Source organism: Amia ocellicauda, chromosome 23, assembly GCF_036373705.1.
Source record: "Amia ocellicauda isolate fAmiCal2 chromosome 23, fAmiCal2.hap1, whole genome shotgun sequence".
In the NCBI taxonomy this organism is placed as follows: Eukaryota; Metazoa; Chordata; class Actinopteri; order Amiiformes; family Amiidae; genus Amia; species Amia ocellicauda.
In genome coordinates this window covers 11,020,573-11,039,875 of record NC_089872.1, presented here as the reverse complement: position 1 = coordinate 11,039,875, position 19,303 = coordinate 11,020,573, and the positions used below count along the sequence as shown (strand labels likewise).

The 19,303-nt window shown below is 39.4% G+C and overlaps 1 protein-coding gene across 2 annotated transcripts; it reads right to left on the bottom strand.

Annotated features, from left to right (window-relative positions):
- Positions 1–4,119: 4,119 nt before the first annotated feature.
- btbd3b (BTB (POZ) domain containing 3b) lies at positions 4,120–18,033 on the bottom strand. Of its 2 annotated transcripts, XM_066696554.1 has the most exons (5): positions 17,746–18,033; positions 14,156–14,405; positions 12,683–12,773; positions 9,853–9,971; positions 4,120–7,990 (listed from the first exon to the last, which is right to left on the bottom strand). In XM_066696554.1, the coding sequence occupies exons 2-5, from the start codon at positions 14,290–14,292 to the stop codon at positions 6,958–6,960; spliced, it is 1,380 nt and encodes a 459-aa protein (XP_066552651.1). In that variant the 5' UTR covers positions 14,293–14,405; positions 17,746–18,033; the 3' UTR covers positions 4,120–6,957. The 2 variants fall into 2 exon arrangements, with proteins under 2 accessions (XP_066552651.1, XP_066552650.1); XM_066696553.1 differs by lacking the exon at positions 17,746–18,033 and having other exon boundaries at positions 14,156–15,231.
- Positions 18,034–19,303: the final 1,270 nt, after the last annotated feature.

The following is a 19,303-nucleotide window of genomic DNA, read 5'->3' as shown; positions in this document are numbered from 1 at the left end:
CATAATTAACCATTTTAATTTGCATTCAGTGTCAGATGACTGATCAAAGGTCCTCGAGGTTGCTCAAATAATCAAACCTGAACTGAAATAAATTATATTTTATAATTTTCATATGAGAAAGCTAACAAATGTCCATATGAATCAACAGAACAAGTTGTTTCTTCCTTTCTCAACTAATTCAGTAGGACTGAACAAAGATTTGGCACTAATCACTTTGGGTTTTGGCAGCTAATGTACACATCACAATGACATCTATCTAAAAGGCAGCTCGAATTTGGAAAGGAATTTGGCCGGACACTAAAACAATTACCACGTTTTCATAGGAACAGATCTGAAACAATAGTGCTGCTTTTCAAGAGAAAATATTGATGCATCTTTCATGGCTAATGTTTTAGAAGTTTAAATAATTCACACCATTGAGATGAAAATGCAAGTAGTTTATATCTTCGAAGTGTCTAAACCTGCAACTGTTTTCTATATTTCATCTTACCTGAGTATGAGGCAATGATCCGTAAAATGACATGCATTTTCAAACATCAACATTTGTCACCTGGTGGATGCCCTTCTCTGTGTGCTACCCTTCAAGTCAAGTGTGCTTCATCTTCCTGACACGTGAGTAGTGTGTCTGAATTCCACCGGCCTACAGGACCCTCGATCATTATCAGACAAAAGTGACCGTTGAGACAATTGTCAAAACATGGCTTAAAAATACTATATTCTAATATATCCAAGTGTTCCAGGGTGCGATATAAAAACAATGATTTTAAGTGTCCCGAAGTAATGGATGTTCTGTCCGTTCGGTACAGTGATCTGCTGTGCTAATAAATAATTTTATCACACAGCCGAACTTCTGTCACAGTTGGCTGAAGTCTAGGATTAATTTCCTAGTTAGATTTGTTTAAGATGATATCGCTGTTGCCATTTTTGCAATACTTTCCAATCTTTTAAATTGAAGATGAGCTTTGCTATCCCCTACTACCCATTAGCTTTTCAATTAGGCAAAGTAAGTGTCTCACAGTATCATTAAAAAAACAACATATTTATGTCATTAGGAATTTGTATATTTCCGTTTGCATATTTCGTAGTTGTGGCGGGGAATATATCAAATGTTTATGAGCATTAACACAAGCCCAGGCTTGAAATAAATGAGCCGATGCACTTTACATTTCGAATGCTTCTTTGCATGCTTTTTGTCTTCTCACATACAAGTAATTTAGAAATCAATGAGATTTAAATATCTAGAGGTGACTCCTATTGATCCCGACCTGAAAATACATTTACATATGACACAGGTTCTTTGGAGCAACACACTCCGAAAATGTGTACATAGATGTTTTGTGTACACTACGAAAAATAAAAGAACAGTTTCCTGCTTTTCAAATATCACCATATGACCAGTTTCTGCAAATTTTTGGATTTTGATGACATAAAGGCACAAAATCTGTTTGATGCAGTATTAAGTACGTAATGTCGCAAATATATTTTGCGTATGACATTTTTTATGTATTGAATTTTAGGTTTCTTATTTTTCCTAGGGGGGAGATCTCTATTCTCAGCGGGACTCCATGTATCCAAACCACCAACAGTTCACACATCTTTCAGGCAGTCCTGAAAGAAGGTACGGCTTTAGACCGGACGTGTGTGGAATAATTTGGGAGAGCTCATAACCCTATTGACTTTTAATTTGTCAAAGGAAACAAACTTGCTGGGATATCAATTGAGAACCTTTCACAATAACATAAGCCATATGAAAGTATATAAAGAAAAAGAAAACAGAAAACTGATCTAGGATATAGGATGCAGATTTCTTTCAGAGCTTTGGAATATGGGTTTAAAATAGGCCTTCCCCTCACAGACAGTGGGATCCCATAAGCTGCCCAACATGAAGCATTATTCAGTCACCATAAAGTACAGTATTGTGGAAGACCGCTAGTGTGGGCACGGGGACAAAAGAACATTTGGGTTGACAATGATCCAGCTTCTGCAGATGACAATGCAGCCCTTTGAAAAGACTCTGAAATCAGCATTGTAAAACAAAGGTCATATCTCAAAAGGAACGTACTAGACATGTACTTTTGTAAATACAGGATTTTTGCCTGACACTGTCTTTGCAAATTTCTGCTACCTTTGTTTCTATGCTATCCATAAACAATACACACTCTTCCGTTTATACTTTCCTTTAAAGAACGCCTTGGTTTTAATTCAATTACGCTCAAGTTACAAACCATTAAAGACTAGGATGCGACACCTACAAATAAACATGTGGAATAGATGTTGTAATCAAAAAACCATGGGAACAACAAAGGGTTTGAAAAACGTGGACTCGGTGGTCAAATCTTTCCGGTGCGCATTTTCATTAGGTTCTGCGGATTAATTTCCTGCTTTATCGAAAACAAATTATTTTTATTATGCCGGGCTACTGATTGAATACCAGGTATTGATCCACACAGGTTTGCAATTCTCTTAGCATTCATTAAAATGGTTGAGAAACTGCTTTGCCCTCCGGGTATACAATTAACTGGGGTGAAATAATTCTCTGTGATTCTTTAATCCTGAAGAGGCCGTTTAGTAGAAGCTCTGGTCTTCAGAGAAAATTAACCGGCAAAATATTGATCGAGGGAGTCAAGCAAATAGATTGGCCGTCCAGAAATGGTCTCCTCAGCACTGACTGACATTACAGAAATTTGTCCCATATAACATTTTTGCTCATTCTGAATACTGAACGTTGATATATACCTGGGACTTTTACAACCGCCTGCCTTCTCCCTCCTATTCTTCCGTCACAATATCCAATGGCGGCTGCAAGGCTTGGCGGCAAAGATCCACCTGTTGTGAAATATGCCATAAATTATCAAAATTAGCTCATTAACAGAAGGCTAATGAAGAAAGACTTTCCAGATACTTAGGCAGCGAGTCTGAAAACATATCAGGCTTCGTTTATCAAGACCTTCCGACTGAACTGTGACGATCGCATTACGGGTGAACTCAGCACCCTTTTTTACAAGATTGATTGGTTCAGTAACAAATTGAGGACACTCTGAAGTCTGTAATAATGACCCCTTATGGGTACATGTAGCAGGAACGTTTTAGTTACTTTTTAAAACAATTCACTCTCTCCCTCTTTCTAACCAAGTTCAGTCAATTGGTGTGAATACTTGTGATTATAACTGCACATATACTAATTTATTGGAAGTAAATAAGCCGCATATTGGTGGACTGATGCCAGGGATACAACAGGATGGAATTAAGAGTTTAGAGGGTTAGGTTTAGGTTGATCAGATTAGGTCAGCATTATTTGTAGTGTTCGTGATAGAATTTGCTTTCTGCTGGTACGTGTGAGAATCAGGACAGCTAATAACAATAACGGACAATCTTTACACAACAGTGAAGTCTTGTGATGAAATTAACTATATAAAACAGAAAACTTTAAACAAACCTTCACTCTGCGTATTCAAACACACACTCCCCCGAGAGAGAGAAAACCTTTTAGAAGTTTTGGAAAGCAGGCACTTTTGAACAAAACTACAGAGGGGCTTTTATTTTAAAGTTACAACCTAATACTGTCTGTTAAATCAGAGCTACACCACTTAACTGTAAATTGTATTCCTGTCACCTAAATGGCAGTTTGAAGTGGTTCTAACAAGCATCAGTTATTTAAGCAATATCGAAGACAAAGCAAGAGATTCCCAGGGGGTACTGCCTGCTTCGTCAGTTAATGGGATGAGATGAAACTGAAGGCCATTCACATCAACCAAAAGGGCATCGTCTACTGGGAATAGACCACTTTAGAGAGGCTTCTTACTGTTAAGATGGAATGAAAAGAAAATTATAGGTTTTCCTCCATGTTCAATGTAAATATAAAGCATAGGTCATGATTGAAGTATCATGCATATTATACATTTATACATTTGCCAAAATATATGAAGTACAGAAGTGATGATGGAATTACAATATTATTACAGTATGGTATAACAGGATTATGGATACATCCTAACCCTTTGACATTACAATGACACCAAAGAACCCACCAATGGGTGATGTACAATTTTTCCACCTCAAAAAGAGCCAACATTTTTTAAATATATATATTTTTAATGAAAGATTCCACAGTAAGCACGCTGAAGTTATACAGAACCAATTTTATTTTAATTTGCAACTATCATACACATTCAAGTGTCAATCAGCACTGTTACACCAAAGTACAGTACAATAACATTCACTGTGAAGCTCTTCAGGATTAGACTTTTTCTTTGTCTCTATTATAGTTAGCAACAGCCTTCGGTTTAAAAAAACAAAAAAAAAAAAACCTCAAGAATGAAGTGAGAAGCGGCTTATTTTGTTTTTAAAAACAAAGAAAACACACACAAAAAACGTACAATCAGTGCAGTATCAACAAATGTTTCTCTCTGTACAAATTGATATGTTGAGCCATTCATGCCAGAACATGGAATGTAAACCAACCGCACATACATGTTACACTCCGAGAAAACTCGGGCATCGAGCGCAACAAATCAGATCAGTCCGGCCATTGAATGAAAGGTGAAATTGCTCACTGAGCATGCTGCTTGAATATTGCTTCCTTAGACGTATTGTATTGCAGTAGTATTCTGAAGAGTGTGAGCAATACATAAGTGCTAAAGCAACACTGAGTAGGTGTCGCTGACTCTTATGCAGCTCACACTGGGAGTTGAACCCAAAAAGGTAGAGAGTGGCTGACAAAGCATCATGTGTTAAGTGCTCCTTGGCTTTGCATGTTGCTGTATAACACATTTGCTGCAACTTCACACTGGAACTCATCCAAGGTCAACGTTCAGCAAATTGGTCAAGCAAACAGACTACTGCCCGGTTGAAACAATTATCACATTGCTATTGTTGCTCCAGCATCGCAAATGAAAACTGCTTTCAATATGCAGAAGGTGCAGATGAAATCGCGTCTGCTCACGTCAAGCTACCAGTCTGAACAAGGATAAATGACCTAAGTGCATTTTGTGCAAACGCATGTGATGAATGGTTCTGCTTCATTTATTTTGCTCAAAGAAACAATATGTATAGGTTTCTTTTTTTGGACCATTAGGCTTGACAAAGAATGTGTCCAGATAAAATAAAAGTGCAATACTAAAAAAAAAAAAAATACAGATTGATCTGACATTCGAGTCTTCTCTCTTTTGGTGATCAATAACAGAATGTTCTCGGAGTGTAACATATATAATAGATATAAAACTGTTGTTTTAATTGTTAGTCTGCTAACACAATATAAATTAAACAGATAACACGTAAGAAACAATTCACAATTTGTCCAGGTAGTTTCTGAGGTGGCATTCAGTCCCAGATGTTTCTGTGTGGACAGTTTTGCCTTGATGACTTAAGATGCACTTTTACAACACACAATACCACAATAAAATTAAAATTGAGCATTGAACATGAGCAGAGGTGCTTCCGGAGAACTAAAAAGGAAAGAAACAAATACTGTCAACCACCATGGAAGACGCCACTTTAATTTAATAAAGAAGCGACTTTCCTGCATATTTATGTAGCCAAAATATGCTTTTCAGACTGTGCTGTGTTTCAAATACCGGGCTAGAGCTGAATCTAGCTTTACCAGGAAGAGATGTTTCCGTTCTGACAATCAAAACCTTTCTGCTCTTAAATAAAGGTTATTGCGATGGGAATATTGACAAAGAACCCCACTGCCTCAGGGATGAATGTCACAACAGTAAACACATCATTAGGGTTCAGTCATGTGACTAACATGCCATCGTACAGTATTGGAGTTTGACATGAGCAGGAGTCTTCTGCATGGTGGTGATTCAAGAGCTTTTTTGATGCTTTAATCAGTGACATTTGAGAATAATTCCCAGTTCGCTGCGTTTGATGATGGCATACGTGTTTGCAGGGTTGTATGTTTGATCAGAACGGAATAAGAATCTGAAGAGGTAAAAGAAAGCTTGTAAATATAAAAGTCGGTTTTAAAGAAAGCAGGAAAGGTTACAGCAATTTTTAAGGCCTGCTGCAATCATACCAGATTGCATTCTCCATCCAGTCCTGCAGCTTTAACCATGTTCAATAAAACAGAAGACTGATGCCTTTAGCAGATCCAATTAGAGGACTTGTAGTGTAGAAATTAAGCCTAAAGCCAGAGTACTGTATTGCAGTGGTCTACTCTTTCAATGCTGTTTATTATATAATAGAAAATATGCTACAAATCCAGTGGTGGAGCAGTACAGAGATGCATTCATTTCAAGATGTTGCTATTAAAAGTTACTTTAAATGGTAAATACTTTGGTGTCCAACATCAACGTTGCATTTTCTTGATTTAAATTAAACCTCTGGGGTTAATCTTAAGAAATCCGTGACAAAATATATATATATATATATACACACGCATATTTATAGCTCACATGATCGTTTGGTATTGGAAACCCCATCGATGTGCTTGAACTGGGCAGAGTCTGCATTGACACACAGCTATGAACATCTCTAGGCAAGAACATCTCATTTGTATCTTTTCAAAGACAAAGCAGCCATGGAGTGAGTGCATATATATATTTATACAGTATAAGATATATCTAAGACCAAGCAGATTCCAGTGCTAAATATTTGTAAGACTAGTTTGAACACCACAGCGTATGTTTCTTGGAGGTGAAATTAATGGTGTCATCAGTGATTTATATATTTGATGCCTTTTTTCATTTATAAACGAGGGATGAATGAAAATGTACCAATCCTTAAAACAGGTGCAGAGCACATTGCATAAAATCACTCTCAGCTATCAAGTTGACATAAATAAAGCGGAGATCAATGCATAGTACATTAAGCAGTTTGCCAGGTATATCCATGCTTGGTTTGATTAAAGCAGTAATGTTACAAAACTGGTTTGTGGTCTGACTGACATCTAAGATGAAGACTTTCAGCAGAGTGGGGTTAAAACCAAACAGACAAAAACGAGGGTCCTTAAATTCAGGCATAAAATATGAGCTCTGGGATCTGTCCTCCTTGTACTCCCGTCCCATTGGTGCTGTCAGAGGAGCACTGAAACTGGAAAGTGACCTTCCCACACTGCACCTCTGTCATGCCTTCCTGTCCAAAGTAACTAAGCTCATTGCCGTCAAGCACAACGCTGGCTGTGTAGAAAGTGTCGGGCTCGATCTGCACCGGGTACTCGAACCACACGGGGAAGGTGTTGCTGGATCCGTCAGAGAAGTACTTGCTCAAGTTCTGGCCCAGGGTGACACCCTGCCGTTTCAGTTCGATCTTGGCGCTGTACTCGGCCGAGCCGCAGCTCGAGCCGTACAGGCCAAAGCCGGCGATGAACACCCGCTTGTCCACGGCGAATTGGATGCTATCGCAGCGGCCCCGGTAGCGCCACTGGTTGCTCCGATAGGCACAGGACTGGAACCGGTGGCAGCGCTGGGGGGCCAGGCCTTTCCTGGGTTTGCTCACAAACTGCAGGTCGGGCTTCTTGGCTGCCGTATACCACAGGAAGATGTCGTTCGTCTCGTTGAGGGTCAGCACGCCCGATTGGGCCGCCCCGTTGGCAAAGTCGTCCAGGGCCATGGTGGGAATCCGGATGAGGTAAACCGCTTTCCCCAAGACCTTGCGCTTGTTGTCGATGCTGACGGACAACTCCTGCCTCTGGCACTCGGCCTCGGCCCAGTTCAGCGCCGCTTCGAAGACCACGATCTCCTTGGCGTTGAGTGTCTCTCTCCTCAGGATGCTCTCCAGGGTCTGGCAATCGATATCGCAGAAGCCCTCGGACTTCAGAGCCAGCTCGGCTTGGGCGTCGATGACTTCCCAACACCGCTGGGTGAGGTCCGGCTCCTCGAACAAGCAGCTCTGTGACAGCAGGACACACGCGTTCTTGGCACTCAGGCTGGTCTCCAGGAAGTTGACGCAGGCACGAGCCAGGTGAGGCACAATGTACTTCTTGGCAGCGTACAAGGTGGCCAGCACCGTATCAGCACCCAGATCAATTTCGTCACAATATATATACCTGTAAATGACAACAGCATAGTGAGACTGGCAGATTAAAATAGTGAAGCGATTAGCATGTCCTTCACCATGAATCAACAACGGGGAACAATGACAAACAGGAAAAACTAATATAGTTTGTTTATCATGCGTTTCCTCATTCCAACCATTACCACAGCTCCCGTATATTGTTTAGCAAATCGTTGTCAAGAACAGACATACTTTGTGAGAAGACAAATACAGAAGTGCTGACACAGACCACACCACTGTCATTAAACGTGTTAGACCAGGTTAAGAACCAGAAGCTGAAAACATAGGATATATCACTGAATCATCAGAGATCATTCACCTCCTTTCCTGCATGGTAACTGCTGACAGACATGTACAAGTGCTCAGTACAAAAAAATAAAAATGCAGAACTGTTTTCAAACTATTATTCCACAAGCAGACAACAGAAAGCTCAGTGTTTATTATATTTCAGAGCGCTGGAACATATTCCTCCTACACATACCTCACCACTCAGTTCCCATGAAAATAATGCAAAATCATGAATTGTTAAAAGAAGGGGAAAAGGCTCCGTAGCCTCAATTTCCCACGGAAGCGTACGAATGAAAAGTCCGCTCCAATTCCGAGTGATCTTTCGGACAGATCTGACAGTGTACTACGTGCTGGAGATGGGAGTGCAGTCAGGAGGGAACCATAAAGGCAGGAAATTATCATTCTGTAGTGGCAAACACTGGTGTTTACATTCTTACTCCATATGTTTGTGCTCTTGGGTACTATAATTGTCTATAAAATCCAAATAGATCACTGAATTCCTTTACTTTAGATGCCATCAATACAAATATATGCAGTGCAACCTTCGTTTTCTTACTGTCTCCAAATTCAGACTTTTGACAGCATGCTTAAAATCATAAAACCAACAGTGTCAATAATTCCTCTGGATTGAGCAACAGATAGCTGAACAAAAACATCCAAATACGGCTTCAGAAAATACTTTGGGATTCCCGAATGGCCGCTGAAAAAAAGTTAATTGGTTTAATCACATCTTCGGGGGCGGGGATTCACTATACTCTATAAGATGACAAAAGATATGGTCTGTCCTGCCCTGCCACACCCCCCCATTTGCATAAATGTAAAACGTCACTAGCCAATTATAGCAATTAAGGCCGTGTGTCCACCAAAGCGATTTCCGCAGCTGAAAACGCTAGGCGCTCGTCTGAAAAGCGCCGGCTGCGAGGCTTCAGAGCTCTGTGGAGGCGAAGCGCTGTTTCAGCGGAAATCATGTGTTGAAGTACCTAATGTCACAGATAGTTTGTGTTGCTAACAAATACTGACTATACAATGTCGGCACAAGATAGAGGGAAAGCTGAAGTACGTAGAGAGAGAGGACAGACGACCAGAAAAAAACGGGCAGCGCTCGGCGCTCAGCGTGAAAAAGACGCTCAGTGCTGCGTCACGCTGCCGGCGCTTTAAAAACACGGTGCTCCCATTGCAAACAACTGAGAAAACACGACGACCTCAGGAAAAAACGCTTTGGTGGACACAGAGGCTAAGAATACAGTACAAACATTTTACTTTTTTCTTTTAACTTTTTGAAGTCTCCAGCCAAACATGATTCCTCTTTTTACTTATTCCCATATTCCGGAGTACATTCTTCCCTTAATAGGTAAAAATTGTAACAGTAAAAATATATAAAGATTAGACTCCAAGCTTCTGACAAAGCCATCAACTTCTTGGAGGAACGCCAAGGTGTGGACGCTTTCAAAACCTGATTCAAAATACGTAATTTTTCCATCAAAAGTAAAAAAAAATACATACAAGTAAATAAAATTCCTTTTTTTTTTTTCACAGTGAGAGCAATGACGTTAAAATGATCCTTACTTCAGCATGGCCAAGAAAGCCGCAGGTTCGACATCTGGGATTCGAATTTCATCCTTGTCCTCCGCTAGTTCACCATAAAACATGGCATGAAACACAGAGCTTCCCACGGCCAGCACGTACTTTGACAGAAAGACAGGAATGGACAATTAGCAAACAATTTGGGAAATAATCAAAGCTCTGAGAGTCCAGAACTGTGAGTGAGGCGTACGCTGAGTGGCAGGAGAAGGGTTTTTGGGAAACACATCACATTCACTCATCCCTTCTGCTACCGAGGAACTCCCAACAGCTGCCACTGCAAGTTACTCAGATAATTAATTTTGATACTCGTTTTATTCAAGTGTAAGAGAAAGAAGCAATCTGGGACAGTTCATACAGTCCACCCTAGAACGTTTCAAGGGAATACAAATCAAATTAAAAAAGCAACAGATGAGGATATTTCATTAGCAAAAATAACTAGATTTTTAAAGCTACACTAAATGCTAGAACTGAACCTGGGAAATCTTATAGTAGGATTTCTCTTGATGCAGGTTTAACAGAAAAGGATGTTTAAATCTCATCTCTACTAAAACGTGATTTTGTGATGCTTTGGCATCTTAAATCTTCCTATCCCCAAATAAAATGATGTCAACCACAGTGCCTACTTACTCATGAATGCATCAACACTCAAACACTAATGTTCCTTGTTAGACTTATACATGTAAATAATTGTATCCGTGCAGTCTTGTGCAGCGTCAAATACGCTTGATTGGAATCAGAAAAGATATTTAAAAATAAAAGCCAGACCTGAAGCCAACTAAAATTTGTAATTGGGTTTTATTTCCCCCGGATTTCATCTTTTAATAAACAGACATCCGCCGCGAATCACAGCATTATTGTTCGCTTAGTATTACGAGCTTGAGCAAATCAAATCTGATTGCATTTAGCAAGCAACAAAGGAACAGCTACACCTTGATCAGAGACCGGCAATCCACATTAATTACACTTGAATTCGAAAAACATTTGAATTGCAAATGACGAGCTCCATATAAGGACAACTTGTAAGTTCCAAGCTGTTTTCTAAACGGTGCAATCAATAGGCCGTCACACTCTCGTCTTCTCAATCATCACGTCTCAAGAGGAGAGACTCTTCATCGGCTCAGTATGCGAACGGCTTCAGACACACTAGCTGGCCCACTTGGTCACCAAGCAGCTGTCAAAGGCAGCATCACCTGCCCCTGTAGAGAGACTGTTACAATCGCTGGGCAGGTCTTCAGGCCAGAGAGATGTCCTCTGAGAAGCCAGGGATAAAGGGCTCATGTTCTTTAAATGACAGAGACTCGACGAGAGCTAGATTATGACTTGAATAACTATGCATTGTCCAACTGCTGTGATCAAATACAAGTAATTATTTTAGTTTTGTGTCTGTGACATCTAAATTATACATACACCATATTAATGTATAGATTTCCATTGATTTGTCATGTACTTTTAATTATAAAAGTATGTTTAATGCAGCATAATCACAACTGAGCCAAGTAATATTATAGCTGTGCATTCACATTCACAATTCTGTGGTGTAATCTTTCTATTTTTCTAATAAGCATACGGACGCTGACATATTTCAAGCACAAGTATTACAATTTCATTGGAGGACATGGAGTTCAATATTATCATCTTCAATTAATTACATGTATAAATAACACAAAATTTGTGTTTAATGTGTAGCATTCTGGAACTGTGGTCAGATGGATACTAAGAGCATTTCATGTTCATTGTTCATGCACCACTAGCTCAAGTTCCCTCACAAAGGATGTTTCTATACTGTATCTGCATAAAATTGTTCTTCAGAGCCAAAAGATACTTTTCATATGTATGGTTTGCACTTTGAAAAGGCAGTACAGTACTTCATTAGGACTCAGCCTTTATGCAAGGGATAAATAACACAGATTTAATTAAACAAATTAATTCAACAAAATAAATAAAACATTCTAAGAGCAACCTGGCAGCAGAAACTAGAGCCAATGTGAAAGAAAAGGTGTGTTGTTTATTGCACAGCTGAAAACTGCCATAAAGGTGACAAATAAGGAAAGAGAGATGATAAATGCAACCCTGCAACTACACATTTAAATATTAATAGTTGCTTGTCATTATTTAACATATGGTGCTGCAGCAGACTGCATTTCACAAAAACATGGAGAAGACGGATTTGTACGTCAGTCCACAGCATACAGACATAAATATTTAACACAAAACAGTGTCACATAGCCAATAAAAGATAATTTAGATAACGTAAGAAGTAATAATTAGCCATGCCATCTATGATTAGCTTTTAGAGTGTATAGTATTCAGTGGTGCTTTTCAAGTTGTTTAAAATATCGCTTTGCTTTCTTTTCTGTACACTTTACTGGACTGATGCACAAAGAAATCTGTCATTACAAATGTTCAAAACAATAAACGATAGGATCATACAAACTGCACAGAGAGAGGGGGAAAAAAAACACGTTAGATTTACAAGAAAGGAGACGCATTATCAAACAGTTTCTGATTTGGAAAAGGAATACTAATAACTGCTTATTCATTACATTTTTCTGTCATCCTCAAATCGAATTCACATTAACCGTGAAACATTAGCGCTGAAAAAATTAGTGTTGTTACACAGAATTGCAAAATAAAGGGCTTTACTTTCATTATGAATGGTAATGAGCCAATTAATTGATATGATTATGCGATACACAGGCTAATCATTGATGAGAAATTCCTTTTTCTTTTTTTTCTTTGTACAAGTTGTGCTGCTTTCAAGAACTGATTACACAAGACCACTGCTGCTTCAATGACGGCTATTAAAGCTTACTTTGTGTCCAGGCAACCGCTGCGTCCCTCCAGGTGGACCAACCACAAAATGAACATCTGCCATCAGCTCATTGTTAAACATCACCGCATTTCTGGAAACAAGAGCAACACACAACACTGGATCAGAGCAAGCCGGACTTGGACATCTTGCTTCTTCGACAAACACAGGTTTAAAAATCCCATAAAGTCCGACTGGGGTGGAAGCAGAAGTTTAAACACCCCTACTTTTTACTTGACAGTGAAGGTTCTTCCTTCAGAGGGAGAGGATTACAAACTTTAGAAAACCCACAACCCACAAATCAAACCCCATTTTTCAGACATTTTCTTTGCTTTTGATTAAAACCCAATGTTCTGTGAAATTAGCATTTTGAGAAAAGTACGACTAAACGTTACTGATAAAGAAGCGATGTCCCCTAAGACCGATTGCAATTGTAACGAAATGGAGAGAAAATGCCTGGATTGTGTCATGAGATTTAGGCAGTTAAACAGCAAATATTGTTGCCACAAACAATTCAGCAGAAATCTTTGCAGTTTTTTAACCACTATTTCTAATAAAATTAAAACAAACATGCATATATATATATATATATATATATATATATATAATGTCACTGTTCCTTTAAAAGCATTATTTTTCATGACAGCATCAGCTTATATCTACCTTTGGGTTAACAAGTGCCTTTTTTTGTGGCTCATCCTGAAGACCAATGACAAGGTACGGAATAGCAAAGGCATTAACCTACTAAAAATCCATGCACCAATATGGCTTAAAAGACATAAAAAAAAATCTGAAAACTACAAAGTGTAAAGACAGATTCAAAACATTTTAAAAAATCTGAAAACTACAAAGCGGTGAGTAAACAGACAGTATGTATCAAAGACAACAAGAACTAATAAATGCCAAAGAGCAGTTTGCAAGAGAGGGGTATTCCTTTGCAACAGAGTAAATATTATCTTTAACCATGTTTCTACACCCCCTGCATGATAACTGGCACTTGTCCCTTCTGTTTACTCAGACTACTCAGGATGCCGTCGCTCCATAATTCACTGGACGAGACTGCGTTACACACTGCTTACGCTTGTGGTCGGCTGTCAAGGAAAGACTGTGACAGAGTAGAATCCACAGAGATGTACTGAACATTCTCACTCAGAATTCGGGTTGTTTTTAACTATTTAACGCTATGACAGGCACAGTGAGACGGGATGTTACTAAGCAATGCCTTTTGTTGCTTGTATTCTTCCATCACAACAAGTGCTTGAAGGTCACTACACCCTCAGATGTTTCCCACAGACTTGAGTTTTAAAATAAATGTCAAGAGAAAAAGCTAGCTTTTTACTAGGACCAATTCAAGCACCGATGGAAAACACCTGTACATCAAACTTTGCATCAAGCATCCTGGTATAGGTCTACACCGATTTATGTAGGACACTTCAACTTCAACTTCAAACACCCCGACCACACCCCTTTGCTTACCTCTCTCGGATAGTGGGGTACAGCCCTTGCCAGTTGGTGCTTTGAATCGTGTTGTTGTTGTTCAGGTTCTGCTGCTGATACTGCTGGACCGAGCTGGCGTTGGCCGGCTTCTTCGTGGGGAAAATCTCTGCTGCCATCTTCTTCTTCTTCTTGGGTTTCAAGGTAATAATTTCATAGCACACCGGAGGCAACTTGGAGTTGGTTGGGCTCCCCTTTTTTGCACTTTTACTCGACCTGATCTTCACCGACTCTGGAAGCATCAAGAAGAAAGTGAGACATTTCATGTTCCTTCCCTTGGCATCGACCATGAGTGGTTTTACCTGCTCAGCAGTGGAGGGACATGCACAGACATTAAAGGAAAGAGAGGAGAGACTCCAAGGCTAGCGAAGGAGCGTGCCAGTGAACAGTTAACAGCTGCAGTCTTGGTTTATTTCGCTCTCTGTGAGCAAAATGACTTTTTCCCCCTCTCTCTCCTCTTCCTCGTAGGCAGATCACTATAATCTGATAATGCTATTGACTCTTTTTAAGTTTGATCCAGTGCTTGACAGTCCCCTTTGCTCTCCATTATTGTGAGTTATCAAATGAATCGATTGCTTGCTTTCTCACACTGCTCCCTCTCTCTCTCTCTCGCTTGCTTGCTTGACAGACCTAGATTTAGTGTTGCTGCAGTGGAGCTAGCAGCCCTACTTTTGCACAAGGATACAGTTCCCTGGGATTTTGCTAGAGATGCCTGCCACAGTATTCTGTTCTGGGTTGTTTTGCTGACTACAGGAGTTGAATGGATCAGGAGAGTACAAGTAACCCCCGCAGATGGAGCTAAGCATCCAGAGAAGCCGAGCCAATCCCTGGACTCGGGGTTTGTGATTGGATCCAGCCGCATTCTATGGCACCTACTAGAATATGTAAAGCTCTCCAATTAAAGTGACAGCTTCTTTTTTTCTCTTCCTCCCTCAATGATATATTTAGCTGCAGTTTATTTTAGTCATCCTTTTCCCCTTCACAAACTACAGGCCAACAGACATTCCAAGAAAAAACATTAAGTATTTAATCATTTAAATAAAAATAAAAAGGGCAATACAAAGAATGGTGCTCTGTTTCTTTTTTAATATATAATATATAATGTGTGCTTCAACAACATTTCCATTTCAATTCACATTGAGCAAATTAGATTGCACTTTACATGCAACAGATAATTAAGTGGTGAGAGGCACAAAGCAACACTGGTCTACATTTTCTCACACTTTCAGAGAATTAGCTCACTCTTAAAAACGGTGTAAATGAAAAAAAGGCAGGGAAATGAACCGGCGATTATAAATGCTTTCAAATGCAAGGCGACCTTCCTGCACAAATTCACTAATAGATACACCAATTAATTTGTTTTTAAAAATCTTAGTTCCCTACGAAAACAAGGAACCAATCACTCCTGTCAGTTAACAACTTTTTTGTTTTCCATCTAAAAGAATGAAGAATACATTGCAGAGAGGAATGGACTGGCATATTGTTTGCAACATCTGACCCACTTTATTAGGCCAATAAGGGTGTAACAGTTTTTGATGTGAATACAAATTGTGTCTGAATAGATATTATAATGCATTTGACTACCCTCTATATAATATTAATAATAATGATGTACACACTTCACTGCTTTTATACCTATTCTAAAATATTCTCAAATATGATCTATGAATGTCTCTCTTTGGTCAGTTATTTCATTACAAATCAGGTTCTCATTTATTATGAAGAAAATGCCATAAAGCTCAGTCAACAGAGACAATAAATAATAGAGTAATTCCACAAGAACATAATGCAAAATTAACTGTATGAGTTTAAAAACTAAAAAAAAGAAGAGAAAAGTTTTGCTTTGGGTAATTGTAATGTCCAAAACATACAATATCCTGTCAGCACATGAATAGTACAGCAACACTGTGGCAGGCGAAGAACACAGCTTACTGTAAAAGACGGCCAAAAAGATGCAAAAATCCAGAAATCCAGTATTTTCCTAAATCATTTCTTTTCAGGCACAAGATGGCTTTCCACGGTTCCTAAGAGACTGGATGCAATGCACCATTTCAAATTATCAGCTTGGAAAGCATCTGCACGGAAATCCTAATTTTAACACTGCTGAATTCTTATGGTTGGTGATATTATTATGCACAATGTTCAGTGAGGGCTACGAATTAAGTCTAGCACGGTTGTCAACACTATAAGGTTTGCATAAAATGTGCAGGAAACGCATGCTGTGCAAGTCCTGAGCTTTGTCCAGCATAATACAGAATTGATAGGGCTTAACCACTGCAGATCCATGTTTACAAAATTAAATTGCAAAGGAATTAGGTTTGGAAAACTTTTTAACAAACAAAAACAATCTGTAATGGAACAGCATAAAAACAGCTACAGTGATTTGTATATTTTTGCATCAGATTAAATATGTACTTAACCTTAAACAAAAAATGCCTTCCCAGGCACAGACCAAGGGTATTAAGTTACAAACTACACTTAAAACAACAGCTCATCTTCCATTCAAAACAAGGCTTGTGAAAAGCAAAACTATTCAATCACCAGTCACACAGGTTGTCCTCAGCTCTGCCGGGTGCACAGGAAGATGGCACCAACACGATTTGAACATCACAGTGGGATTTATGGGCATCACCTGACCCCAAATGATGGATCATCCTTTAACCCGATGATGCCACATCATCTGCCACCTTCATCTCACATTTCCATATAGGTCAAACTTGGCTTTCCCTTCACGGTGTTGCAAATTAACTATATATAATCACTACAACAATATGGGTGCAGATCTGAAATATGAATACAAAACACACACGCTCCATGTAAAGAAATGTAGTGATCCAAGTAAAACACAGCCCATATCTAATAATACACTGTGCAATGAAAAGAAAGAGCAGAGATAGAGGGGGCGGTGTGGTGATTGCATTAACCCCCAGGGACCCAGGCTTCATATGGGATTTGCAACCCAGTAACAATATTGTTGTTCCCGTTTCTCAAACCCTTGGCACAGGATTTCTGTTTCCCTGCCATCCCATCCGAACACTCATACCAAAGCATCACAGGGGGGTCCAATAATAGCACAATTCAAATGCTAGTAGAGGGGAACCAACCACAATCATTTCAAAACACATACTAGTCTGATATAAAGGGAATACACAAACTGATTCGAGTATTGGTGTTCTTACGTATAATATAAACGAGTATATATTTGGATATAATAATCCTCGGAAGCGGATCCCCCCACATCTCATGGCGAAATGGTTTAGTCCATTCTATTTGTAATTTGTAATAATTCTAGAACCAGAAAATAAATAAATACAAACAAACAGGTGCAAATAATAATATACTACACCAGTGTTAGACTAGAAAAAGACAATCGTTTATTTCATGGCACTATTGGTATACGTTTTAAAAAACCTGCACTTTCGGAGCGGAGCGGACCGGACTCGAACACCCAGCAAACACAGCCATGAAACCCACAATCCCCGGCGTGATCCACTCTCACTCTCTCTCTCACACACAGCCCTGTATTTCCACACCACTTTAATACCCATATCCAGGTGATCATGCACACTTACCGGCCTCACTTCCTCTTCGATCCGGATTAAAAAAGAAGCAACTGTTGTTAAGCAAAGCGACGGAAAGAGCCGTGCAGGAGACGCTCCGGGTTCGTTATTCCGTCCCAAATCTCCCAAACCAAACGGTCGCCTCCATTGCCACTCGTCCCCACCACCCGAACGGGGAGATCTCTGGAAAGTAAACGGGAAACTAGACGGACAGAGAGGTCTGAAAGTTACGGCATCCAGCTCCCAAAGTTTCCCCGCGTCCTCCCTCAGACTCCCTCTATTGTTTGGAGACAGGAGGCGCACGTCGCAGCGACCCTCGGCGCGGCCCCACACACACATCCTATTGGAATAACTGGGGTGAGGCTAATGCGCACCAATCCATTCTGCTCACTTCAAATTACTTTTTTTAGTTTATGTGGTGTCCAGTTTGTACCTGGCGCTACAGTAAACTCCTCATACACTATATTACCGTACATGGAGATAGTATTCAACTATGTGCATTTACAACATTAGCTCCCCGATGCAGCCACAAGTGCATAAACAGTAGGCTAGTGATTGTATTGCACTGCTCATGATTACAGTATAATGCAGTTCAGGTTGCTCTAAGGTTGTAAAAATGATCATGATAAAACAACCTTGAGTGCACTGTTTGGAGGTAAAGGATGTGAGCAGCTAAGCAGAGAGCTAAAAGCTGCATCCTGTGCTGAATGGCCTGGCATGCATGCTTAAAATTGCAACTGAAGAGTTTGGGTTGGTGTCTTTCGTCTTCCATGACAAACTTTAACACAATGCATGGGATATTGTCATTTGATTTCATACATTTCATTATTAGGCAGATATGGCTGAGAAATAACCATGTTCATTAAACCAATTACTTAGATTGGGGGATTTGAATCTTTATTTAATTTTACTGGGTTGTTTCATTAATAACCGTGGCTTTATACGGCACATTTTTAACATTCTATTTCGCTGTGGTGTTCTACCTTTTTTCTCACTAATGCTCACATTAAATCAAAACTTCGACCCACCCAAATCCAATGCTTCTGTCAAATACATATCAAGTGAGTTAGGAATTTACAGCTGAGCAGTGGGTTGAAGTTTTGATTGAATCCAAGCTGAAGTGAGAAAATACTTCACATTAAACAGATCCCATTATATACAGGTCTTTAGCAAGAAAACATAATTTGACATATATTAAGTCTATTAAATGTAATCTTATCAAATAATATTGATTTCCAGTAGTCAAAATAATGAAACTTAACTTTTCAGTCCAAACACAGGAAAAAAGGTAGCATGTAATTATAGCATCTTATAGTAAACTCCTCTAGCCAAAGAAGGAAACTCATCGGAATATACATGCTTCCAATAATTGCTACTAATCACTATCTGGATCTGCATCTGGGTCATTTCCTGTTTTTCTTTGCTTTCCTTCCTTCCGAAGCACATTGTGCGCACCAGCGTACCACAGTGGGTACAATTTGGCCATGTGCTTGAGTTCCTGCTCTTGTACCTTTAGGATTTTTCTATGAATGAAATAATAATAAAAATAAACAATTCAAATACAGAACAT